At 43.1% G+C, this 27,770-nt stretch overlaps 1 protein-coding gene across 5 annotated transcripts; it reads left to right on the top strand.

Moving 5' to 3' along the window:
- Positions 1 to 570: 570 nt before the first annotated feature.
- LOC128454082 (5'-AMP-activated protein kinase subunit gamma-2) lies at positions 571 to 27,770 on the top strand. Of its 5 annotated transcripts, XM_053437255.1 has the most exons (16): positions 571 to 794; positions 2,951 to 3,016; positions 5,750 to 6,011; positions 15,660 to 15,886; positions 18,033 to 18,084; positions 19,190 to 19,296; positions 20,492 to 20,573; positions 21,635 to 21,693; positions 21,776 to 21,821; positions 21,907 to 21,961; positions 22,072 to 22,198; positions 22,466 to 22,631; positions 22,716 to 22,753; positions 22,879 to 23,025; positions 23,998 to 24,091; positions 26,321 to 27,770. In XM_053437255.1, the coding sequence occupies exons 1-16, from the start codon at positions 711 to 713 to the stop codon at positions 26,440 to 26,442; spliced, it is 1,734 nt and encodes a 577-aa protein (XP_053293230.1). In that variant the 5' UTR covers positions 571 to 710; the 3' UTR covers positions 26,443 to 27,770. The 5 variants fall into 5 exon arrangements, with proteins under 5 accessions (XP_053293230.1, XP_053293232.1, XP_053293233.1 ...); XM_053437257.1 differs by lacking the exon at positions 2,951 to 3,016 and having other exon boundaries at positions 572 to 794; XM_053437258.1 differs by lacking the exons at positions 571 to 794; positions 2,951 to 3,016; positions 5,750 to 6,011 and adding an exon at positions 8,990 to 9,726.

Here is a 27,770-nt window from a genome sequence, read left to right as displayed (position 1 = left end):
GTGTCAGATTTGGCTTCCCCTCCAGAAACTTGTTTTTCTGGATGTGCGCCCTGGGCTCTGTAAGGGAGAGAAAAGACGCGGAAGAACAGACGAGTAGCGTGTGGTGTATTTACAGCGCAGCTTCCTCGTAGGAAAAACACGTGTCATCGTGTCTATCCTGCTCCACCGCGACAAATAATGACGGAGGGGAGAGCTGCTGCGTCAGTAGGGGGGGGGGGGCACACATTTCACAGGGGGTACAGACTGCGACACAAATGTAAACAACGCGTGTTGGAGACGCGTGCCCGTGCCCTATCTGTTTTAATATATATTTTTTTTATCATTATTTATGTGTTTACAGTATTCAAAAAACACCTTGACACCTTTTTCCAATATTTACATGATTATTAAGAGCAAATAAAAAAAAGTGTCAGGTGTGAGGGACATTTCATTGATTCAAAACAAGTGATCACGAATCATAACAAAGTCTGTTTTGGCATTTAAAAAAAAGGGAAAGAAGTTAAATTACGATTACTCCGACACCACGTGAACGCGCAGCACTTCCTGGTGGACGGGGCCGCGGCTCCGTGGCGTCGCAGTGAGAGCAGGAGGCTGAGGAGGAGCTGCAGGCGGCTGGAGAGGAGCTGCGGGCGGCCCGAGCGGACACAAGTCGCGGTGAGGCGGTGGTGTATAACGCGCTGTGCGTAGGTTCAGCCTCCGGCGGAGTAAACATGGGCAGCACCGTGATGGAGTCCAACAAGCAGAGCGCCAAGAAGACGCAGAAGAAGCGCAGGAGTCTGCGGATCAACATGCCAGTGAGTCGGTGGAGTATCAGCTGGTTTAGTTTCTAATCGTGACTGTATTCGAAGTCAAAACTAGCGAAGAAAAAGCTCGATTTGTTGTCGAACTTTTTGCGGAATCATAACCCGCGACTTTTAGCCCTTGTTTGTCGCTTGTGCTCGCACGTGACGCACCAGAGTTGTGTGTGATTGACAGGTGTCTCTTCAGTGAATGTTTATTTCACACAAATATTATTCACTGTCGTTAAGTTTCACGACTTATGTGATATTATCAATTCAGTTTTTTTTAGCTCCTGAGTTGAGGTTGTGGTTTTAAACTCTTCGAATGACAAACACGTTTAAATCTGAGCTCGATCAGTTGTGTGTTTAGTGTTGCAATATTGTGTGTTGACTTTTGTTATATTGTCACTGATCAAAATTGCATTGTAAATAATTATTGATATAGTGTTATCACCCAGCCCAAATTATGTTATATGTGGACACGTATCTTCTCTAAACATTATCAATATATCTGACATTAACTCTTGAATGTGACGTCATTGTAGTATTGACGTTTGTCACTATTGTTGACCTCTTTAGACAATTGCCAAATTAAAATGTCAGGAAACAAAAAGCCTTGTAGTGAGGTCCTAATAGTGCTGAGCAATCAAAAATGTACATTATTGCATTATCATTTTCATCAGTAGCAATATAAGCAAAGTCTCTATATATCAATATAATGCTTATTATACAAGAAAAGTGAGGAGTTATAATGCATAACCGATTCCCCTCAGATAGGTAAGATATTTTTGCTAAAAAAAAACGTTTCTGCCATGAAATTGTTGCACATCAACTAATCTATAAGAAAACTAATCACTGCAGCTTTGGTATCATAATAAGTATGTTTAGTAATAAATATATATATCGACGTATTGTAAGGAAAAAGCAAGTAACACGACCTAAAGGAAACATTTCAGAGGGGCCGATCTCGTCCAAACCAATGAGTCATGACTCATCACGGCCACTATACTTAGGATCATGGTTTATTTTACTTCATTTAAGTCGTCAGGTCCGATTAACAATGAACTCTATTGACCAAGTGGCCCATTTGTGCCTGGGGTTGGGTTAGTCTTTTCTTCACAAGCCTCTGAGCCTCGTGAACTGAATGCTATTACTGCACAGAAGTTCTATTGAACATCTCTGGATACTGTGAGAACAGTTTGGTGGCTGCTATAGTAGCCTTAAACAGCCATGTTATATGTTGTATAGAAAAGCTTCTCGTGACAGTGCAAGAGGCATTCCCAGCTATGTTCATGCTCCCCCTACAGGTGGGATGCAGACTTTGTTGTCGTAAATATACGATTTGTGGTCCAAGCCTCTCCCTGCACTCGGCTGTACACACGTGCATTTTTGTACAGGCCGACAATTGACAAGGTAGACATTTAACACAAATATGATGTGTTAGTTTTATTTGTTTAAATACAAAGATGGAGATGAGAACTAACATAATAATGCCCTGCATCCATGGCCTCCTGTAGAACTCGCCAATGAGTGAAAATGCTCCGATATCACTCTTGATAGGTTTCTTGCTCCGTCACTTTGCCATGATGTCCACACTGAGAATGGTTAGCTAGTTGTCTCTTAAAGCTAGCTGCAAGTTTCAGCTCTGGTTGTAAGTGCGTGATGTCTGTCGTAAAGCAGGTTGTAAGGTTCCAGCCCGATATAACAGAGTTACATAGTGTAATCCCTGGCCTCCAGGGGGCGCTATGGCAAATTACAGACATGCCATTCTCTTTATTATAAGCGTGTGCAGCATCAAAATGATTTAGAAGCTGTTGTTTTACGGTATAAAAAACGACCAAGTGTTGCTAAAGGGAACTGCAGACACACAACCCTGGTATGGGGAAGGCGTGGTTTGCATTGTCTTGCAAAGGTTCCTGCTGTGGTGAAACATTTGTATCTGCAGGCAGCACGAGAAGCACTAAAGTAAAAACAATTATCACTTTCCCTCGCAGTGATGAAAAAGAGCTCTATTGTCAGTCTGGTCTTCAAACCAGATGAGACAGCGTGTGGTGGCCAAACTGGCATTGATGTTACCTGTTCTGACTTGCCTTTTTGTTTCTCTGCTCTATTTCCTGGAAGTGAGCTTCATCCTTGACACCCAGCTCTTCTCTTCCTTTTTTCATGTGCAGGACTTTGGTGCATTTACTTCTCCACAAGTGGAGACGAGCTGCTCGACAAAAAGTGGCGCTCACACGGTACAGAAATGATTTCCATGTCATTTGTTTTTGTGTCACCATTTACTTTCACTTACTTTCTATTTGTCTCTGTTCCTCAAACTGTCTTTCTCTCCCACACATGATTTACCTTGTTTGTTTATCTTCGAGCACATTTAGACTTGGATTTAGGAAAGCAAAATACTACCCGAGGCCGTCTCCTGCCAGCCCTCACTGGGTCACAGTAACTCTACGCCCACTGTGTCCAGACATAGAGAGATCACATGCAGGAATACAGGAAATTGATTTTTCTAAAAGAAAGCAGCCTCTTCCTTCCGTCTGCTCTAATTCATATGAATAGGAATACTCTTTCGGCTTTTACTGTGCGTCTGCCCGACTACATATTTGAATGACACCGCAGTAGCATTTGTGCGATCATGAAAAAAAATCAGAATTGTGACTTTTGTTGATAGACATGCAGACAAAGTTCTTCTTGTTGCTTTACTTGCCTTAACAAGCTCTTGCACAATGACAGAGTCAGAGTAGTTGGCAAACAGAGGAGATGGGTGTGTGCTTGCACTCCCATCAGATCTGTCAAAGGATTGGTTTAAAAATATGCGTGTGGAGGAGGGCAAGCCCTTAAACAAATACCATCCTGAGCAATGTCATGATTTCTCACTGTGATCAATCTTGAAAGCGACCGCAGCCTAATTCTCAGCTAGTTGTAGATATCGTGGTATTTTATGATGTCATAAGGTGGAGCAGCGCTACGTTCACAAACCAACAGAATGATTGTCAGGGGTTCCCAAACTCATCAGCTTCTGACCCATACAATAATAAATAAGATTTAATCACTGACATGCACGTGTGTCAGTGTTCCCTGTGGTGTTGTTGATCGTTCATCACATTAAGGGTCATGTGGGGACAAACAAGATCAGATGGATGAATTTGATCTTTTGTATCTAATATGGCTAAGATACACTGTTTCTATAATTGCTTTTAAATTAAAGGTAATTTTTTAATTCATCTTGGATCACTGCTGCTCTGCTTTGGCATCCAAGGTATTGTTTCTCTGCAGAAAATATGCTGCACACTGTTTTGGTCACAACAAGGTTTTGGTTGGTCCCGCCCCCAGCCTCTGACGTAGACGGCTCTTTGTACAAAACAGGCAAAGACTTTGTGCCGGCCTGGAACCAGGTTTTCTGACAGAGAGCCAGTTCTTTGGCTGGTGAAACACAAAGAACTTGTTCGAGGTATAGGCACTGGGTCCGAGTTCAGCCCTGGAACTGCCTCAGTGGGAAAGGGGTATCATCCTGTATTGACCATGGAAAATAAAAAATACCTTGTTTTTCAGTTTTTTATCTTATAATGAAATGTATTGTTTAATACCAGTTTCTGAAAGGAAAACTGAATGAGTAAAAGAGAAACTGACCCACAACAATGCTCCCATTTTCAGTTTGATGTGTTGCATCGATTTGTTTATGAATGTATTTCCCTTCCTAGAGGTACAATAGTTATTTTTGCAGTTTCAGCTGATGCGTTTAGTTGAGTAGTTTTTACTGTATACAGACTATTACCTGCCGACACTGTTACCGAAACACTGTAATGTTACTGTAACATTTTACTGTTTGTGGTAAATATGGCCCCTGATCAGTGTCAAAGCTTCACTGTATCAGAGCGCACAAATAGTTAATAGATGTGTTGATGGCGTATCCGAGCAGGCCGCGGTGGGAGGAGGCTCTCGCTGTCTCCAGCTCGATTGTCTGAGTTTTTTCTTTTTTTCTCTCTCTCTATAATCTGCACACCGACTAATGGAGGATTCCTCTGCCTGTTTACAAGATGCAGACCTCGAAAAGACAGAGTTATAAACACAGAAAGTCATCATGAAAAACAATGTCACTGATTGTCTGTTATGTACACTGTTAAGGACCTTTGCTGAAGGTGATGTGGCTGACTGTGGTGGCCTTTGATTGCACCAGACAAACAGGGCAGGATATCCTATTCACAGGGGAAAACCCTCGATTTGTGTTGTGAAAGAATCATTTCAACTCACAATATTGGAGCTGAATCAGCACAAATTGTTAAAATTTAGTTTTTTATTTTTCTTTTTGTCAAACAGAAAAGGAGACGTAAACCCGGTGTCAGATCATCACACTTTTTAGCTGCTCTATCACAGGTTTTAATGACATTCAGTGGGATTTGGTTACATGAGAAACACGTGGAACCGAAATGTCTTAACTCTCAGTTCACAAACAAAAGGGAGATATGGAGCAATGGAGGTTGAACCTTCTAGGGAGACTCTGGGATTTTGTTTGGTCATATTCCTTTAATGTAGGTCACAGGGGGTTATCTTATGGTTTTAAAGCTCTTTAAAATCATTAAGATTCAAAAAAATCTGCAGCGGTGCAGCACAAAAGTGTGATTTGATTTGACATGACCCAGGTGAAGAAAGAAAGACCGCTAATCAATATTGCTGGTTTTTCGTAACCTTTATCTCATTTGCTTGTTTAGAAACGTCAACAAACCTCATGAGAGGTCAACAAACCTCATCAGACTTTGCACCCACCAAGGGTTAAAATGTGGCTGACCAAATAAAACATAGAGAAAGGAGAAGTGACCAGACAGCAGCTCTGTCCATTGAAGTGCAATCAGTTGCTTTCATTTCTTAATAAATTGCTCATTCAATGAGGCCTTTTGTTTTGGAAATATTCTGTGCAGAGTTTTTCACATTTTAAATCTGTCTGCCTAACTCTGCCTCCTCACTTGTTCCCTCAGGAGGAGCGACTCATCCGCTCAGCGAGCCCCAACTCAGGAGTGTCTGCCAGGAGCCCGGCCAGCACCCCGCTGCCACCATGCCCTCAGTCTGCTCCAGTGCAATTGAAGATGAGCTCTGGTTCGCCCAAAACCATCTTCCCTTACCCCTCCCACCAGAGCTCCCCACCCAAGTCCCCCCGCCGCTTAAGCTTCAGTGGTATCTTCCGCTCGTCATCCGGCTCGACACCTTCGAGCATCAAGATCTTCTCTAGAGCCAGAAGAGGTGAGTCCAAGATCTCTCGTTGCATTGTCTGCCCAATCCTGATGAACACTCATGAAGCAGAGACAGAGAGAAACTGCTGTAACAGCATTTAAGAAGTTATCTTTGTTATAAGTCTGATCAATTCTGATGTTATCTTCTACTGAGAAGAGCAGATGTAGGACCCTAACCCTCTCAACGGAGAAGTTTGGAAACGCTGCTGGTTCCATTTTATTTTGAAAATGTCGGGGCTGCGTTTTCGATTTCTGCAGCTGAATTTAACACCATGTTCCGCCTCCTGCGCGCTCTACCCAGGTGCCCCTCACGTGAATGTTCCCGATTCTGCTGTTGTGGAGAGGTCAGACAGAGACCTGATCTCCTGCTGCGTTGGTTATGTCAACAGGAACCTGTACAACACCTGACTGAGTTAATGAGATCAAATGATTGGCTGCGTTTGATAGAGCTGACTTGATAGAGCATCAATCTTACAGTTGATCAGAGGGAACAATGCAAACCCACTGCTTTGTTTTGTGGTGTCCTACAAGCCAACAGGGTTAAGATCCACGTCAGACAGATGGCCGATCACTTGAGTGCCGACAGATGCTCCTTCATTCTCGTTCAACTTCTTATTGACGTCAACAACTTGGAAGGAAATGTTTTGCTTATTTATTTTCAAAAACAAATAATCTTTTTCATCGCCAAATTCCTCGCATGGAGCGCTGCGATGCAGAGCAGGTTTGTTAGAGTGAGATAGAGACGTCCCTCAGATGGGCATACAGCCATACTGCATATCTCTATGCAAACCCAAGATCAAAATAGTGGTAAGAATGTTGTGTTTCAGGAAATGCAAATGAGACAGACAAGGCAGAAAAAGGGTCCTTGTTTTATGAGGAACAGACCAATCGGGCACATTTCCAGCTCACTGTGTATTTTCGGGTGGCTGATCATTACACAACAAAAACCAGCCTGTTCCACATGGCAACAGCCCCGTTCACAGCAGCGTCCGTCCTGCACCAGGATGAGTCATATGTTTTTGGCCTTGCACTCATTCTTCACTGTTTCCTCGTAGAGTGTCGGTTTGGCACTATTTGGTGGAATAGCTCTCTGAGGGCCAGACCTCAAGCGTCAGCACGCTCGTTTGCTCTGTAGATTGTTATTGATGGAAACCAAAGTAAAACACACCGACGCACACCAATGTGTGTGTATGGCCTTCTGGGGGCCAGCTGCTCAGGATTACCAGTGTCTGATGTGGTTTGGGACCTTACGTCCTCTCCAGTGGTTCAATAACTAATGATGTCGTTTGAAGCGAATGCTTGCCAATGATAACATCAACAATCTATAAATGAATATCACACAGAAACCAAGAACAACCCCTTCTATTTTTATTAGTGGGGTGTTTTTGTAGAGCCCAGTTTCACCACAAGGGTGTGCTCAAGGCATAATCTTGACTTCCAAGTGGGTTTCAATATTTCTACCAACTACATTTTTCATTTTTCAATGTAAGCAGGGGAGTTTTATTTCGAATCACCTGCGTTCAACCCTGAGCATGTGAATTTGGAATCTGTTGCATATTATCATTGGATGGCTAATTTTCACTTAGGTGCATTTACAACAACAATAATAATAATAACTATTATTTACATCATAACTATAATGTTAATACCCTTTAATTATATATTTCTAACCTTTTAAAACACAGCTACAAGTTGGAAATGAAAAGTTGAATGCAGGAATCACGATGAGGAAAAAAAAGATAAATTAAAACATTGTAAAATTACTAAAATATATTGTAAGATCATAACTAGGAGAAAGCACATCTATAAAAATGTGTCTTTAAGAGAGATTTAAACGAGGATAAGGAGTTTTCCAGATGGCTCTCCTCAGGGTAAAGAGCCACCAAAGAGCCCTGACAGAAAAGACCAGGTCACCTTTGTCTCTATATTTGCTACAATTATGATCAGAATACCGTCCAGCTGTTCTAAATGTGTAATTTTCCCATCGCCTGGACATTGTCAGTCTCTCTCCGCTGAAGGCAACTGTAGCGCTCTCATATCCTTATCTGGAAGTGACCGGACTCTCAGGAGCTCCTCACACAACCTTGCACGTTTTTTTCCCCTCTCCCCGTCTCTCTCTCCCCGTTGCTACCGTTTTCTGTATGTTGTCAGTAAATAAAGGAACTGGGCAGTTTTGTCTTTTTCCAAATTCACAAAACACAGGCCATACAAGGCCCGGGTGATTTTTTTTTTTCTCTTCTAAGCTGCGGCAGAGCTTAACAAAAAGCACCTCGGAGACGTGGCTGTGTTTTTGTAACCCTAAACAGTATCTGAAATCCTCTTGGATCTGAAACCTAGCAACCCCCAATGCAAACGGGAGCGATTTCTTCACTGATATCACAGCTCCCCTCACTCACACTGGGCCATTGACCCACTGAGCAGACAGGAACACTTGCATAACATGTTAATTGAGATCTGTGCTGGATATGCTGCAGCCAGTGTGAGCAGCAAGTACAGAGCGGGCCATCTGTTGAGGGCAGGGCAGGCGAGCGGTATTGAATGGAAGCTCTCTGATCAGCTGACAGAATATGGGATGTCCCCTCGCTGTCATCTGATGGTGGGGGGGGGGGGGGGGGGGGGGCGCGGCCTTTGCGTTCTTAAAGGTCAGGCCCCCAAAAGTTACGGACAGCTGACTGTACAAATGACGGAGCTGCAGGATCACCTTCCCTGACTCCTGAAACCCTCAACAATATATTTACAATCCATAATAATGGCTGAGCTACGAATTTAAGAAGAATGGAATGGGGAGGAGGTTTTTTTTATATCAGAGGAAACTTTAAATGTGTGTTACATTGTGTAAAGACACAGTGAGACGGATGTGCTTGTGCTGAGTCCACTCTGGGGTGGGGGTGGGGAGAGGAGGGGAGGGGGGGTGGGGAGAGGAGGGGAGGTGGGCAGTGTAAGACGTGGGGGGCGGGGAGACGTGCAGCCCCAGCCAATCGCCGGCGTAACCTTCACAGACTGGCCTCCTTTTACAGGCTGCTGACACGGGTGCTATATTAGAGAGATGCCACCCACAGCTGCACCTGACAGTCTAAAGCACTGACACCGCTGAGCGAGAGAGGGTGGGGGGGGAGAAACGCTGTGCTCTGCCCCAGTTGTTACTTGGATCACTCGCGAGCGGGACATTTCTCTGCCGAGGCTGCTTTCATTCTCTCTCCGAGTCTTTTCCTTAAATACAGTTCACTGCTTCCTGCTGCCTCTGCGCTCTCTCGCCCGGCGGGAGCTTTTTTTCTTGAACATGCAAGCTTCGTATTCTGTGCGTACCCGAAACTGCTGACTCAAAGAACAAGGAGAGGTTTATGGAATAGCCAAAGTAATGCTTTTCTCCTGCAGATTTGTGTGAAATTAAAGAGGACCATCACATGCCAGCTTCCGACTTTCTTTAAGGACCAAACAGCCGAAGACAAAAAACAATCTCTCATTCTTGTGACTCCTCTTCAAAGCCATCCGGTTTTGGATTTCCTGCACACCGTCACGTCTGTGAAACCCTCTCCCCTTGGAAACGGAGTGACTCTCCCTTCGAGCCGTCTCTGCGCCCCCTTCTCGTGATGGTCAGATTCAGTTCTGAGCGCATAACCCCCCGTGTTCCATGAAGAGGTTTGGCAGCCTGAGGAGGAGCAAGAAGCGCAAGGAGCAAGATGGGTTAGGAGGGAGGCATCAGTCCGAGGCATCTTGTCTGTCGGGTAACCTGCTGTGCTTTTCGCCTTTATCTTTACAGTTTTCTTCATTCATCAGCCGTTAATCTCAGGTTCAGATCTTTTAACAGTGAGACAACATCTACAGTTTTTCCTCTGCAGTCTGATAGTGCAGCTTATTAAGGAGGTTATCTTTAAAAGGATTCAGGATAAGGTGTTAGAAACTCCTCCATCACAAACAAAGAGATGGCATCTATGTTTTATTTGGTATCGGTCTAATGTATGTGCTGAATGTTTGTTGTAGCCTCGGCTGCTCCATATAGTTCGGGTGTTGGTTACGTGGACGGTGTCTGGTTTAACATGACGGGCGTCAGGCAGCCGGCCAAGTGGTAAAACTGTGCAGGAGAGGTTTGCCATCACTTTGCTAGATTAGTAAACACAGATGCATTCAAACCACTGCAAATAAGCGTGCTTCATGCATTGCACTTGAAAATGATTGCAGTGATTTAAATGCTGCAGATGCAAAGTGAAGATATTAACTGAAGTCCCGTCGCATAATGCAGTGAATGAATGTCATTTTGTTTATGTTGTAGTAATACTGTCATCGCGTAGGGAGTAGTTTGTAGCCACACGATCTGAGTTCAGTGTCATAGCTCTGTCCCATATCCAAAGGGAGACTGTTAAGAATAGCTGCTCCATTTAAATAATCATAATTTACTAAAATAGACAGGAAGCATTAAAGCCCGACCAGTAACGCCTTGATTATTGCGATGGTGTTTTCTCTTCTCTTCTTTAGAAAACCCTTACAAACGTTTCAGTCTGTACAAAATTTAGCAGCCCAGCTTTTCACTAGCACTGTGTAAGATATATGATTACATCACCCTTGTTTTATCGTTTCTGATTTCCTATTTCAGGATTGATTCAAAGTTTTTACTTTTAAGGCTCTTGATGGCCTGGCCCAAGGCTATACCTTTAATCTTTTAATTCCATATTTACTCTTGCAAGGCCCCAAGGCTCTGGAATGAACTGCCTGAGGAAATAAGGCTGTCTGTTACGGTCTTGGATAAAAACGTTCTTTCTCGGAAGTTGTATTCCTAAATTAACTTTGGGGCCCGGTTATTATTGTTCTTTTATCTAATGTTATTATGACCATTATTATTTATGTAGTTCCTTGTGTATTTTAACCATTTGTTTCCTGTTGTGTAGCACTTTGTGTTGTGTAAAGTTCTTAATACTATTATTGTTATTATGAACAAACAGAAAAGTCCCGACCACCATGCAGATGAACTGGTTATTGTTGGCTCGTAATGCTTGATGGGAGAAGCACTGGGACACGGTGTGAGGTGTTCAAGTGACACTTTATCACGGTCTTCACAGCTCCTGATTTAGAGCCTCTCTGACCTCGGGGGAGTAGATGAGAAGAGCAGGGTCCTGTCATAGTGATGTACGTCTATATTTGGCTGTGTAAGATGTATGGTTAATTGTAAAAGCAGTATACGGTGTGGTGACACCTCCGCTTAAATCATCAGTCTTTTGATCCAGAGCCTCATATACCATGAGGGATGCAGCCTCGCTGCTTATACTGCTCCCCGCACCCTTAATGCTGATATTAGAGGCAACAAGTCCCCGGTTTGACTCCGAACCATTTACTGCCTGTCACTGCTCTGCTTCTTCTTCCCTGCATTTCCAGTCTGTTTTCGCTGTCCTTACAAATACAGGGACAAAACACCCCCCGAAAAAGATTTAACAAAAGAAGTTGACATTCACATGTGGAATTTCAGCCAATTAGAGGACATGTGTGTTTCTTAGCAACACTTTATGTCACTTTGAATTGCGACTGCTCGTTTAAAATGTTTCGCCGTAGCCCAGTTTGCACACGTATGTGATTTTGTGAACCTGAGGTGCTAACCCGTCACATCAGTTTCTACCGGGAGCCTGTATTATGGTGTAGCTAGCACATTAGTCTAATAAAACCATGGTACCTCCAACATATATTACCACGGAACTTGGTGGAAGGCTGTGGATTAAGGAAGAAACTGTTAAATGTTGGTGCGGATCCAAATCGGGAAGCCGATCAAGTATTTCAAAATTTTCTTCAAGATTGTGAGACATTTTTCATCATCTTGCTCAATTTCTCAGAGAATAGAGAAAGGTGTGTTTGGGACTGATATTATGTAAGTGTGTGCAATTTGGTGTTGATCCAAAATAAAATATCTGGATCCAGTGAATTTAAGCATTCAGAAGGGGGCTGTTTGGCCTTGGAGGAGCTCTCTGAGCTCTCTGAGCTCTCAGTGTCATTCTAGTTGCTACTCAGGGTCACTGACTGGTTTCTATATGACAAATTGCTTCACTATCTACACACGAGTTCGAACCAGTGCATAAGATATCTTGAGTTACTTACCAGAGGTGACACTTTCCTTGGGCCTGTGTTTGCCTCTCTACTGCTCTGGTTCTGACACTTGAGTCATTGCATGTATGGAATCTGCAGCTATATCTTCACTCTGAAAGGTCATATCAGGTCCTGTAAAGGTTGTTTTATTATATAATGCATGTAAATTTGGATGCACTGCTTAAAGCAAGGCATCCATTTCCTGTTTCCTCTGTGGTGTCTATAGCTGCCCCCTATCAACCAGGCTCAGGAGAGGGCTCCCAGTCCTTCTGTTATCTCCTCCTGTGGAATGTGCCACAACAGCGTGGCTAAAATAAGAAGACTACACGGCGGAAGCAGGGCGTGCCAAAGAGGGCCAGTGCACGCCAACTAAATGTCAAGAGATAATTTGGAGTGCACATGGACAGGCGAAGGAAAATGGTCTCACAACACACAGGGCTTAATTTTAACAAACCTTATGTTAAGAAAGCAGTAAAAGTTTATCTGTAGACATGAGGTGATGTTACTGCACTAACTGAGTCACGATCTCAGGTTGGTACATATGACTGAGGCAAGTGGGACGATTCACTGATATGGTTTTCATTCAGGAGTCCTCATGTGACATCTGAACACGACAAAAGTCTCATGGTGGAGGATTTGTAATGTGAACCGTTTGTTCCACATCATCCATGTCCCTTCGTTGGCTGCAGCCTTAGAAATACGTCAGCCAGGTGGAGCAAGGGGCAGCATGAGTGTCACATGTCATCATGCGTAAGATGGTGACATCTGATGTGAAAGAGTATGTTTGAATGTGGGGGGGGGCGGTTATGTTCCATCTGATGGACACCTTCCCCACGTGCAATGTCACAGTGCGAGCTGCGTGACGGACAGCTGACTGCTGCGATGATGCTCACGTGGAAATCGGACTGTTCATTGTGGAAAAGACAACCTGCATGATGAATCGTTTGGTCTGCTCCCATATTTGAGAGAATATTCCATAGATATTTCCTTAAAGCAGTCAGAGGGATGCAGAGTTTTTAAAGAATGTGCCAAGGGGATAATTATAGCCTTGAGTTATCAATTAAATATGATCGCTTATTTAATCAGTGCATTTAAAAACAAAAATAGGGGAAACTTCTGATGAATCTCTTTGCTGTCGTCTCATCTTGTGATTTGTTTCAAGGTTTTTCTTAAATTTCTGTTTCTTCATCATCCATATTTTATTTTCAGAACATGCAGCCAATTTGTCGGGCTAAAAATTTAATGAGGTCCCACCAGCAGCGACGTAACAGGAGCTGTCACCGGTCGCTCTTTGCCTCCTGATCCCACACAGGAATAAACCCGGCTCCTCCTGAACGGCTGCAGGATCATGTGGCACGAAATGTTTAGGAAGAGACGTGGAATTAAAAAGTGGATTAACAAAAATGAAAGGCTCTGCACACCCACATGGTTCTTTCACTTCTGGCTCATTAGACTTCAGCTCAGGATGAGGTTGGGGGAATCGGTGCTGTAATTACATTCCTACACAGAGTCGTCAGGTAACAAGCAAAATAGGTGAATGAAGGCAATCATGGATCTTCGATTTTTCTGAAACTCCCCCTAAAAGGACTTTGCCTTTTACTTAAATCTAATATTAATTGATAATACGTGGACTTCATTACGCTTTATCTAGATTTTAATTTGTGGTGGGGAGGCTTGTGTGCCTCCATGACCCTGAAGACTATACCGACGGGGGTTATACCCCTGACGGGTACCACCAAGCCAGGCAGTTTTCAGGTTAGAGGTCAGTCTGAAAGCAGCTTGCTGGGCCGATGTATTTGTCATACATATGAATGGTGTTTCGGCCTATGCAAATTAGGGCATATTCAATAAGTGTGGAGCTCATGTGCATATTCAAATTAATTTTCAAAGAAACTTGTAACACAAAAAATGTTACTTTTCATGGGTACTTTCATTGTGTAAAGTTTCATTTTGTTAGGAGTAAAGGAAAAAAATAGCCCCATTGGGGTGTATTGTTCCCTGGCCTTATTGGCAAACATCTCGGATTGATGAGATTTAAACACATTTCCTCAATTAGGATTTCTTAGGACTTTTAGTATGTTGTTCTGGACACCTCATAAAAATGATCTATGCTTATTATTTTACAACTAGTCGGTTGTAAAATGCTACTTTGCCTGGACTAATAACCCGCTATCACATAAGCGTTACTGTTAGCTGACTTCATATCCTAAATAAACAATGCCAGACAAGATGTGCATTTATGTTTACATTTCCTTTTAAAAAGTGTTACAGTCCAAGTTTTATATATATATATAGTTGATGATTAAACTATTAATATTTACCTATATGGTTGAACTGTAAAATATCAAGCTGTATACATTTTTTTGTCATTAGGGTTCGCGGTGGCTCAGGAGGTAGAACTGGTCGTACTCTCACCAATGGGCTGGTAGTTCGATCCCAGTCTCCCTTACTTCATAACCAAATTACAAACCTGACGACTGCGCGGCTAGTGTGCGATTGATGTCTGATAGAGAAAGTAGATGCACATAGATTCACTGTATCAAAGCACTTTGAGTGCTCATCGACAATAGAAAAGCGCTGTATAAACCCAGGCCACTTATCATAACAGTAGTTAAGGAGACATTGTCAATATATCGGACAATATGTCTGTATGAGAAGTTTTTTGATTCCTTATATCGGCATCAGCCCCAGACAGCCTACATCATCTGCTCTGCTATTAAAATACCAGTCTGTAATTACTTTGACAGCACAGTGCACCTGTGTATAACTTGTTCACATGGAGATTTGCAATAGAGATAAAGTTTTGATAACTTTCAAACACACTGGGTAGAAAGTAATAACAGAAACTCCTCATTGCAGTGTAGCCTCACACTAATGACAAAAATCATAATGTTTAGTTTTTAATCAGTAACCAAGTGTATCCAGTATCTTTTTGTAAACTTGAACATGATGCCTTTAATACATCTCTCATGTATATCTACATCTTACATTAGCTTATTTAAATCAGTCTTCTGGCTGCATTTGGTAATCGAGGTTAACAGACTGCATCACTGTCTGTCAGCAGCCAGGGTTTATCTCTGGTATCTGTGTTGTTTCTCAGCACACACGGCCGTCAGGCCCTGATGGATCAGATATGCATTCCTTCTCTGTTATAGCATGTGACAGCACTGATGCTATCTGCAGCAGCCACAACTTCAGCACCTCAGCCTCGCCAGCTACACATCAACAAGGTTGATCCGCTGCGGTTTAAATGTTATTCTTTACGGTTCTCAGCGTCGATTTGTTTGTTTGTTTCCACCACCACAATATCAACAGTGATCACTACATGATGATTTATATTTTTCTTAAACTGGTAAAAAATTTCCCTGTCTATCTCCTTCTCTCACGACAACTCACACATTGTCATCAGACATTTAGGAAGTGAGTTCCGATCACACGTGGGCACAGGGGACACAGTTTTTTAATTCCAGGTGTGAAAAAATGAACTTATGATCAGATCTCTCAGAACGGATGTTAACACCAGGTCTGAACAGAACCAGAGAGAAACCAAAGCTGAGGTGTTCACGCTCCACCTTTCTATCTCTGTCCGCAGCCTCTGGACTCTCCACACCACCACCCACCCCGACCCAGGTGGCCAGCCAGCCTGTGTTCACCCCGGAGGCCCAGCAGAGCGGGCCCAGCCCCGAGCGCCTGGAGCCGAGCTCCAGGTCCCGTTCCCACTCCACACCTGCGTACACAGGACAGCGTCTCTGCCTCCCCTCCACCAAACCACCGATCCCTTCCTCGAGCCCTGTGCCAGTGTACTCTACCTCACATCAAGTGAGTCACGACGAAAGAGAGAGTCACTGTTTGTAAGGAGTTGTTTAAATTGCATCGCTAGCTATTTTAAGAATTTGAGTCAGGGCGGTTCCTTTGCTGCATGTGATTTCTGTGGCTGTGACACAGTCCTTAATAGATGTGACTTGTTGCTTGAGTCGGAGATGTTGCATTCTAAACATAATGTGGAAGGCTGAGTATCGCCCATGGCTTCACAAAGTTAGTGCATCTTTCAGTGTTTATGATGCAGCCAGACTTCACAAGTAATGACCGAACTGTCCTGGAGTGTAGAATGACATAAGCATGAAAATGTTTGATTGTATTTGTTGCTTTTACTGAAAGCAAATTGAGGCAGAGTTTGCAGGTAAAAAGCTGCATCTTTAAATTTAACTTTCATATTCTGAAAGAATGATCAGACTCATTGGGTCATGGGATGTTGAAGCTGAAAAGTATTTTTCCTTTGTGGCCTGACAGGCCTTGTGTCTGTGAGTCATGTGCTGTTTATCAGTGCTGAGTCAGAAGGGTTTACTGCACGGTGGTGAGCAGAAAGCACAGATGATGCAAATGTCTTTAGTTCAAGCTATAATGCTCCAGGATGAGGTCGTGTCAACAGACCTGTGTTTGATAAATTTGTTATGAGCATCAGCTTCACGGTGGTAGGTGTCAATATTGTTTTGGCATCAAGGCAAAATCTCAACCAGCTGATAACAAATCTAGTGTTCGGCACAAGACGGTTTATTAGGATTCAGGCGTTCTGAGTCATGATGTGTGAGCAGTTTCCTGCAGCTGGTGAGGAATGACTCCACGACCATCTGTGCAGATTTAATGAATAATTATCTGCAGCTCTGTCCGACCGGTCTGCTGTGAGCGATTGTGGATTCTAGCCAGAGAAGGTAGATCGATATTTCATCACCAGCAGTAGTTACTGTTGATTTTTTCACCCAAGGACTCGTGGTTGAGGATGAGGATGAGTCGGCGTCCCTCAGCTTGTCACTGACCCTCCTCCATTATCATACATGTAAAGAAAGTTGATATTGTGGTTTACTTTTTACAGAATCCTACAGTTTAAAAGCAATCCATTCAATGGATTTGTGTAGGTCTGCCTCCCTGGAGTTTGCTGTGGTGCCTCAGCCGCTGTGCTGCAGCACGGGGAGATTTATGAAAGTGCAGGAGTAGTTTTTTGGCCAAAGAAGCGCTGCGTCACCGTCGCAGGGCGACACGTCTGCTGTTTCACATCCCGGAGCAGGTACGCAGGCTTCTCACACTGCTGCAGTGGCCTTGTTGTGAACACACCAGCAAAGTGGGAACTGAGGAAAATCATATATCAACAAACGCATAATGCGAATGCGAATCTCTCAACATGACACAGCACATTTCACGCTGGGAGCTCGCCCGTGCAGCCTGCGAGACTCTAATAAAACACACATTTGTCATCTCCTCTCGCTGCTGCTGCTGGGACTCAAGTATTCGCTGGTGTCGGCCATGTTGCTGGTTTTGTCAGATGGAACAGAAACGTGAGGATGTGACAAGGCATCCCCAGCTTCTTGCTGCTTAGCAACGCGAGGGATTTCCTAATATGGTGAGGCACCCCTCTGCATGGAGGGGCGTGTCCTCAGCGCGTGGAGCTTCCTGTTTGATTTTTCCAAGCCACCCTTGCGCTGCACGTGAGGCTGTGTGTGTGGTGTTCGGTGGATTGTTGTTCACACAGTGAGTGTTGTTGGTCTATTGAAGTGAAGTGGGTGCGTGTGGTGGTTGTTTGAGCAGCGTGCACGCGTCAGATCTCCCTCCACTGCAGCAAATGGATCAGGACTGTTCCACTCCGAGATGAAAGGGGTGTGTGCTCCAACAACAACGTGTCGCTGAAGTTGCAGCTCCGTGTTTTTGTCACGTCGCGTGTTTGCATGTGTCCGATCTCGACGCGTGTTTAACGGAACACATGAGAGTGTGCGGACTCGGGTTCTGTTTGAGTTCCGTTGTCTTTCTTTTGCTGCTGGTGCTCGCCTCCTCGGTCCGTGTGATCGCTGCCGCCGGTTGGAGAAGTGGCTTCACGCTCGTGTTCATTCACTGTTTACAGCAAAGTTTTTTTTTTCCAGTCGTGTGTCGTCGAGAGGATTCAGCGCAAACTTCTTCCTCTGTGTCTCTGTCTCAGGTGTCCGGGTTATTCGAAGGCATGCTGGAGAAACTTGAACTAGATGGTGAAGGTAAGTGCGATCATCTGCTGCTCTGTGTTGTCACTGCTCCACCGACTCACCTCCTCCATCGATGGAGTAAGAATAACTAATTGTAATGCTACATATCTTCTAAACCTGCACTGTAGAGAAGAAGTGAACGAGGGTTGTGCAATTTGTCCAGTTCTTTGTTATATGTGTTGAAAGGTTGATCAGGGCGTCATGATGGCAGTTTAGTCCAAATCACACATATCTAGATTTAAAGAGTCTGCCGCCTGCGTTCTCACTGATGGAGCCATTCATTCTGTGTGAGCGGTGTCACATGTGAGGGATTCCCTCCTCTGATAGGTTTAAAAATGTATTGGACAGATGCTGATGCAGTGTTTATATGTCTTGTCTTACTTGATTTATAAAACGTTTTGCTGTTTGTCAAAAGTCTAAAACCTTGAGGCGTCTAAATTTGTGATGAGTATCTGTCTTGTTATTTAATAAGATTAAATGTCCATCAACTTTTTATTTTTCTAAGGACCAATCTTCCCTGCAGCTGGGCTCTCAAATCAATAAGTACACATGGCAGCTATGTCTCCTAAGTCTTTAAGATTAAAAATGTCACAGAGAACAGGCAATACATATATTAATGAATTGATACAGATGTTTGGAAACATTCTAAAAGCTGCTCATACATAAGACCAGCTCCACAGACCTTTTTCTGTCTCTGTTTACAATAATGTAAATCAATGAGCGGTGGAAATCTTTACATTCACTGACCTTGGAGAGTTTCATGCTTTTTACTTTGTTCGTACACTAAATCTTCATTTGACTCTCTACAAATCAACAAGTCTGCTCAGAGTTCCTTAAGTGATTGTAATCTTCAAATTGCTGCCTTCTTCTTCTTCTTCTTCTTCTTCTTCTTCTTCTTCCATCCATGTTTTTCCACTGTTTCCGTGCTTGTTGTTGCTCATAGAGGAGCATAATTATGAGTGGGATGGAACAGTGCAGTGGCAGTAAGTGGTTCAGAGCCGTAATGGTTGTTTAGCCTCTGAGACTGTCTTTTGTTTCCCGGCTCTCATTATATATTCCTTGTGCGATTTCACCTTCCTCCTAAAAGTACTGTCCTGCCTCTTTCTTCTTCTTCCAGCTGCTGAACCTGAGAGTGATATTTACATGCGCTTTATGAAATCCCACAAGTGCTACGACATTGTCCCCACGAGCTCCAAGCTGGTGGTTTTTGACACCGCGCTGCAGGTGAGTTCTGATGTCTTTGGAATTGCACTTTTTTTTTTACTGTTGATCATTAGCAGGTTTAGACAAAAACTGTTGTATGGATTTTAAACAGAACTTGGAAAGGATGAAATGTTGGTCAGAGAAGAAGTCATTTAACTTTAGTGCTGATCCGGATCAGGGGGCAGATCCAGGAATTGTTTTCACTTTCTTTAACATTGTGAGTAAAAGGCTGTTTTGAAATCTGCTCAGATTTCCAAGAGAATAATTAATTAATCTTGATGACAAACACATTTAGTGAACTGATATCTATGAGTTTGTGAAATGTGTTTGGTTGAATTCAAGGGAACTGATGAGCTGATTCTTTATTATAGAACTTAAAGTGCTCGACATACATTTTCCAGTTCATGTCGTTTGTCAGTGTGCTTCGGCTCCTCATCAGCAACATTAGATCAACCTTCATATAATGATATTTATAATAATATGACAATAATTTTAAATGTAGGGAACCGCTACAGTTACAAACTGCTTTCCAGTCAAAAAAAGGATTAAAAGTAAGAAATCTAAAAATAAGCTTAAACGATGTTGAGATAGCGGCTTGTCTTAAGAACCTAAAAAACCTGAGTTAATGTTAAACTAAAATAAAAAAAGCAGGATTGTTGTGCCTCGGAGCAGTTTGTTTGAGATGTTGTCATAAAGCTGTTAAACAGTAATCCATTAGAGGTCTGACCGCTTTGATGTGTAGATCTTCAACCACTAAATCAACTGGAGAGTCGAGAGTAAAGAAAATACTAAAACCAACACGAAGCAGCCAGACTTTACACTCCTCTCCAAGAAAAGAGGATTTTCTATTCCCGCGAATGTGTCGCTAAACGACAATTTCATTGGAATTAAAGATTATTTTTGATTTAGACATTCATTTGTTTGTTCAGGGAGACCCAGGTGATATCTTGAAATATCCAAATCTCCGAAAGTCAGGAGAGACTTCTAAAGAAACAAATGAGTGAAATTAAGTATTTGTGAACAGAGGAATAGATTTTGTCGACGCAGTCCCATGAATTTACCGACCATGTCAGGTCATGACTGAACCTTCATTAAGCTTCCAGAGGATTCTGGTTGTTCACTGATCAGCTGGTGAGATGTTTTAGCTGTAGAACAGATCATCACATGCGCAATTATTTTGTATAATCCAGTTTTGTTTCCTTTCAAATGTTGACAGGTTAAGAAAGCGTTCTTCGCCTTGGTAGCAAACGGCGTGCGAGCTGCCCCGCTATGGGACACAGAGAAGCAAAGCTTTGTGGGTAAGAACCACAAAACCTGTCTGGAAATGCACTTTATGATCTTTATGTCCTTCCTTATCACACACTGATAGGAAACATAATATCGTTTTTATAGAGGTTTCCATATTTTTAAGAGCAAAAGATGGAATGCTTTACTTGTTAACAGTTTTCTAGCTTAATAAAATTGGTACTTTTAAGTATTTAGACCAAATTAGATATAGTATGTTACTATTCTTCATTACAATGAATAAAATCAACCAGTTCTAAGTTATGTATGTTGTTTACTTTCACTGTGGCAAATATTCAAATTGGAGAAATGCAAACTTTTATTCAAGGTAACGGGAGGTTTCATTTTGTTAGACTTTTAATTTCATCTCATCTACTTTGCCCGTCTCTGCTGTAACTTCAGAGGCAAACAACGTATGACCAAGGAAAAACACTTTCACACAAAGATGTTTATATGTATTCTTATATGTTTATTTATTTATTGCTTATTTATAAAGACAAGTAATTGGATCCGAGAGTTCAGTCCACATCGTTTTGATCCATTTAAGTTTAATAAAGGCAGATCTGTTTGGAATAGAACATTCTAGTTCAGAGACGGAAAACCGCACTATCACTAAATCAACACAGGGGCAGTGCTGTGTGTTAACGGCGCTGGTCATGGGCTAGTGGAGCATGATGCTATATTGAGCAGAAGTCATTAGAGCTGTCATAAACCATTAAGCACAGCAATGACTCCTCTGTATTGACCCTCGGGTCGGGGAAAAGAAAGCACTGCAGCGTCTCCGAAAAGTAAACCTCCTGTTAGAGTAAAATCCAAACCTCCGGTGAATTGGCTTTTGTTGTGCTGCATGGAGTTTATCGCAAGTCGGCCCTGTGATGAATAATGAATGTCCAGTCAGCGAGAGGATAAAGCGGGGGGGGGGGGGGGGGGGGGGGGGGGGGGGGCAGTGATGTGTTGTTTGAACCACACCCTTGTAAGCGCTGTCTCTTCTGCCCAATTGCACAGCAAATGGCACGGTGGCGCTGTGTGTGTTGTTTACAGATGAAGTGTTTTTCACTGTTCGTTTCCATTGCAGGAATGCTGACCATCACAGATTTCATCATCATACTACACAGATACTACAAGTCACCGATGGTACGTCCACTTCCCACCTTTGCTTCTTGTCACATTGAGGATTTCTCCATTTAGTTTTCAACGTTTTGTTTTTGTGTTTCAGGTGCAGATTTATGAATTGGAGGAACACAAGCTAGAGACGTGGAGAGGTGAGTGTCTTGTATCCGTGTTTTAAATCAGAATTTAAAATAAAAAAAAAAAAACAACAACTAAACTTTCCTCCTTGTTTCACAGAGGTTTACCTCCAAGAAACGTTCAAACCTCTGGTCAACATATCGCCTGATGCAAGGTACGTGTCTGACTGCGGGTTATGGTATCTGCTTTGGGTTTGTCTCTGTCAGCTGATCTTATCTTTACTGTGCCGCCTCTAACCGGTCATTGTGTTTGTTGTGTTCACAGCCTTTTCGATGCAGTCTACACCCTCATCAAAAACAAGATTCACCGCCTGCCTGTCATCGACCCCGTCACGGGGAACGCACTTTACATTCTCACACACAAGAGGATCCTCAAGTTCCTCCAGCTCTTTGTGAGTTCATCTCAGTCGCTGTTTACTAGTGTTACGCCTCCACAAACAAACATCACAGTGTTGCTACACCTAAACAGGACTGATCACAGGTTCTGCCTGTTTTTAAAAATGATTTATTTCCTGATGGAAGCTTCATCTTTCCTCCTCCTTCCAATGCCTGTTGCCCCCCTGTGGTCAATGTGGGTATTACCAAAATATCCATTTGCCCTGATGAACCAGGACAGCGATCTCATCTGGTGTCTCCTTGTGTTTCTGTGCGTGTCCCAGATGTGTGAAATGCCGAAGCCAGCGTTCATGAAGCAGACTCTCGGGGAGCTCGGCATCGGCACGTACCACCAAATTGCGTTCATCCACCCGGACACGCCCATCATCAAAGCACTCAACATCTTCGTGGAGAGACGAGTGTCTGCTTTGCCTGTAGTGGATGATTCTGGTAAGATCACAAACACTTGTACTGACATTACATACTCTGTTAATAAGCACTAGATAAACGTTCATGTTCTTTCTTTTCTTACAGGCAAAGTCGTGGATATTTACTCCAAGTTTGATGTGATTGTGAGTTGAATTTTCTGCAATTCCTACTGTACATTAAGAGACCAAATACTAAATATTAGAGGCTACGTGGCTCTGTGATCCATTGTCTTACTTTGATTTATTTCTATGCTTGTTCATGTTTGTAGAACTTGGCTGCTGAGAAGGCGTACAACAACCTGGACATCACGGTGACGCAGGCTCTGAAACATCGCTCTCAGTACTTCGAAGGAGTCATGAAATGCCACAAAATGGAGACATTGGAGACCATTGTGGACAGAATAGTCAAAGCTGAAGTGAGACACACTCGCAGTACATGCTTTAAGAAAGTGTCCGAAATCACTGACCACAGAGTCCACTATACACCATTTCTCACAGTATCCCACAATGCATTGTGAAAAGCAGAGTACAACCGATGGTCACTAACCGAGCGAAACCTACCATCATGCTTTGCGCTGGATTAAAGAAAAATGGGCGAGCGAATTGTATGATGTGGAGACAAAGTTGACAAATCTGATTATAGACTTCTTCATGAGTCCAAAGTTTGTGCCTGAACACGAAAAAGACCCAGAAATGTTCCACCCGACCCCGACCCAGACCCGTCTGCTTGAACAGAACAGAGAAACTCTGTCCAAGAGACATAGACCCACTCAGCACTGATCTGAATCTGATTGCTTAATCCACCCTTACCCTTCAGATTAAAAGTCCATTTATGTTCACAGTGATGGACTTGTTTACAGTCAGCTTGGCACTTTTGTTGCAATATTATAAAAATAGCGCTTGTTCTATCTTTTAAATTACACATTCGTTGCCCTGGCTGCTAGTGTTGCTAATGCTAATCATTTACACGAGACTTGTTCTTTGACCTTATGTCCCGGCCTGCATCTTCTCATCCTACAATGAGGACACAGGATTGGGGTTGGGTCTTCTCGGATCCACTCGGTTATTGCACATAATGTTAAACAGACCTAGGACCTGTGGTAATAGAACCCTACCTGGAGTCAGGTCTGTACAAAACTTGGATGCAAACCTATATGGGATTAAGATCACGGTTCGGGGGGCCCGTGATCTGTCTGAATACAAAGCCTCGGATGTCAAACAATAGAAGGCAGCGGTACAGAACAACCTTACAGCTCTTGCACACATTTAACACTATTTATACATCTTTTTTTCAGATTTTGCAGAAGAGTTAGGAGTAAATAAGGGATTGGTTTTGGACACAACCATAGCTTAACTTAATCTTTTTTTCTTTCTTTTTTTCATGCTAGGTGCATCGGTTGGTGGTGGTGGACGAGCGCTCCAGCATCGAGGGCATCGTCTCCCTGTCGGACATCCTCCAGGCTCTGGTGCTCAGCCCCGCAGGTATAGATGCTCAGCATTGCTAGCACCACCCCCACCCTCCCCCCATTCTGTCCTGGACCCTGAGCTCTCTCCCCCCCCCAACCCGCCCTCTAACCTTGCCCCAGGTAGGAAACGCACCAGGTATTGCTCGCGGCTGCTTGTGAGGAGGCACGGTGTTTGTCCTGCTGGATGCTTCTGTGTGTGGAGGTGTGTGTCGAGGCGAAGAGTCGCTGCTCGCTGACAGAAATCTGCTGCTGGTTCATCAACGAAATCACTGACTGATCTCTACCTGACGCATTGAAACATACTTGAAACATACATGGTAGTTTTCAATGTACGGTGGCTTAGAATAGAATAGATCAGTTGGGTATAATGTTGGACGGATGGAGAGAAACAGATATTCACATATAGTGCAGGAATATAAATGTTTTATTCTCTAGATCTGAACGCCGCCATTTTGTGCATTCAGAACCAGGGTTTATGCAGTGGCAATCGGGGGATGGAGCCACAGTAGCGCTGTCCTTCTGATACATGCACTTGCTATGTTTTTTCTCCTTATCTTTGATCAAAACTACGGCTGTTCAGTTGGAGAGCAGGACTTGATTTCACGCTCGGTTTTTGTTATGCTTTCACTCAAACCCCTTCGCTTGCACTCAAACAAACCCTGCTTGTGCTTGGATTTCCTGAGCTCCAGCTCCTCCACTCGAGCTCACTCTGCTTCTCTTCGCACGTGAAACCTCTGCTCTCGGATTTCTCCTCTTCTAGTCAGTGCAGATCATGTTTAACCATCTTTTTGTATTTTCCAAGTTTGAACATCAGAGGGTAAATTAAAGGATGTTGTGTCTGATGTAGTTTAAGCTGCTAGAATTTGGTTTGGTTTTAGATTTCCCCCCAAAAGCTGTTAACATGGTGGGATGTGACCTGTTGCCTGATCTGTTCATTATACACAAGACGAGTCCTTGGTAACCACAATACACTTGTGGTTCAGTTGCAATCATGCTCCGTGAGCCGACACAGAACCAAACTGCAAAATGGAGAATACTTGCACGGTGGTTTGAATCGTGAATGTGAGGTTTGAATGTGCACTGACACCCGGCCCTGTGCAGCGGCTTCACATATTATATATTCTGCTCCGTTTTGCTGGTAGCAAGCTCCACTTTGATGTGAATGTTTTGTGTTGATATGCTTGAAAGCAAAATTTAAAAGGAAAAAAAACATGCTTGCATAATTTCGATGAATCTTTAGCGTTAGAGGCTGCTGTGTGTTCAAACTGTGACTCCATCAGTGCTCTAAATTAAACATGACGCACAAGTGTTAACCGTCCACACTGGTATGTTTATATCATGGTATGTTTATATCCTGATTTATATATTTTTGCATTAACACAACCTCTGGAAGAGAATCTGCTGCAGCTTCTCACTGGCTCTGAACCAAGTCCAGTGGGGCAGCAGTTAAGAGCTTCAAATAGAATGAGAAATCTTGTTTTTGAAATCAGGCAGCTCCGTTTAGACGTCCTCATGTCTGACATGTCGTCCACATTAAAAGCTGGCAAAGTTACACCTCCTTCTGCTTTCATCGACTTAAAACCGCTGCTTGTACTTCCTCAGAGATGAGGTGTTGAATAACATCGGCAAAACTCAATAGAAATATCTGTATAATTGCGTCCAGACTTTCTCCAAAGTTTGCTCTTCACTCAAGAACAATGCAGCAGGAGATCCTTCACTCAGATGCATGCACAACAACATGGAAATCTCAAGAGCACTTATCTCAAAAAGCTCTATTGACATCATCCTGTTTCATCCATTCATGTTTTGTTACTTACCTTTTTTACGTCGGTCGTGTTTTAGAATCCACACACCCACTCGCTCTCCGTGATCCCTGTGTAGGATCCCCCTGCCGTTTTCTCACATGACCTCATTCGGACATTCTCCAGAGATCTTACTAGGGGTCTGGCCTGGAGAAACTCCAGAGAAACACTGGAGCTTCTCACTCTGACATTTGCGTTCTCTCATACAACCACTCCGGAGAATGTCAGCAGATTATCTGGAGTTCAGTGCATGTCCGAAGCAGCTTAGGTCTAGATAGACACATGCTGGTTTGGAATGCTGCAGTGAGATCCTGCAGCAGAAGTTGGAATCTGCATAATTCTTAAGGATGAAAACATAAAAACTAACCGTAATCCTGCCTGTTCCACAGTTTGCTTTTTCTCTGTCGTGTGCTAACTTTGTGCTCTTCCCTCCTTCTCGCCAGATGCCTGTAAGGAGGAGAGCCTGACTGTGTATGAGGGAGGAGGCATCAGCAGGAGCGGAGACGTGGTGGAAGTAAATAAGTCTGAATTTGAGAAAGTGTGCGGCCGAGCGAAGCCGGTCTGAAGGTCCCAAAGAGGAAGAAAGAAAGAGAGAGAGAGAGACGCCTGCTGCAACTGATGCACTATAGAGGCTTGGAAACCAAAGAGCTTGACAGCTGAGTGAAGTGGACTCCCTGCACTGACGATTGATTTTCAGATTGTTTTGGTTTGAACACTGATCAGATGCACACACATTATACTGTATATAAACACACACACACACACACACACACACCTACATACATACAGAGATACATTGTGTTTCCCACTGGGGGAACATCGAGACAGGTTCTCATGAATTAGGGCTTCAGCGTTTCGGGATCGTACGGTTACGATCGTGCTGCTGTCATCGGTTTTTGCCACATGTCGTATTTGAAGCGGAATCACGCGTCTCTTGCCGGACAACCCTCTTCTCCCTCAGTGTTTCCACTGCAGGGAGGTGATGAACAGTCACGGGTGCAGCTTTTTGTTTGGTAGCAAAACTGCACGATGTGGCCATTTTACGACTGTTTGAAAAAGCGATTAGCCAGTGTCAACATGGAGCGTTCCATGCCCAGTCTCTATTTGTGCCTTTTGGTTGCCCCGCCCACAGCAGGTTCGATTGATGTTGTGGGAACAGTGCAATTATTTGTAATTTAGAAGAAACGGTTGAAGTACAGATGTGTAATATGAGAAGTTATTGGCAAAATGTTCCCCCTACTTCTCTGACAAAAAAAATTTCTGCTGTATAAGTTTTCCTTTTCCAAGTAAAATGCAAAAACATGTCCTAAGATCTTACTCTGAAAATAATCCCAGATTAAATCGATGTCATTGTGACAGCGTTCAGATGCTGAGTGAGTTCCGCTCGCTCTTCTTACATCAGTACATATTTAAACTCACTGAGGCTTTAAAGATGCTTATTTGAAAATGATGATGGCGAGACTGAAATGTGCTGTTTAGATGTTTAAAACTTTTATTTCTGTTGTTTTGCTGCTTCAGATAATCTTTTACTCAAACATGCAAACCGACCGGTTGTTCTCCGCTGTAGCTCGACAGGACTCATCTCCATATCCGACTGTAAATAGGATTTTTTTCCTGTTTTGTTTGTTTTTTGGGGGGGGGGAAACATGTCACAGAAAGCTTTATTTTTATGAATGTGTCAACATGTTTAAAGAGACTTCAGTTTTAATGTTATTTTTGTAAATATATTGTGGCAATATGTCCAGTTCTAAGAGACTTTGTATCTGATCAACTTGTACTGTAAATGTAGACGCATGAGAAACCTACACTTCAGCAGTATGAATGTTCCTTGTTTTACTTTTTTCAATTTTTCTGGGCTGCAGAAAAATAAATGGACACTGAATGTACTTTAAA

This window comes from Pleuronectes platessa, chromosome 13 (genome assembly GCF_947347685.1).
Source record: "Pleuronectes platessa chromosome 13, fPlePla1.1, whole genome shotgun sequence".
In the NCBI taxonomy this organism is placed as follows: domain Eukaryota; kingdom Metazoa; phylum Chordata; class Actinopteri; order Pleuronectiformes; family Pleuronectidae; genus Pleuronectes; species Pleuronectes platessa.
This window is presented reverse-complemented; position numbering and strand designations above follow the sequence as displayed.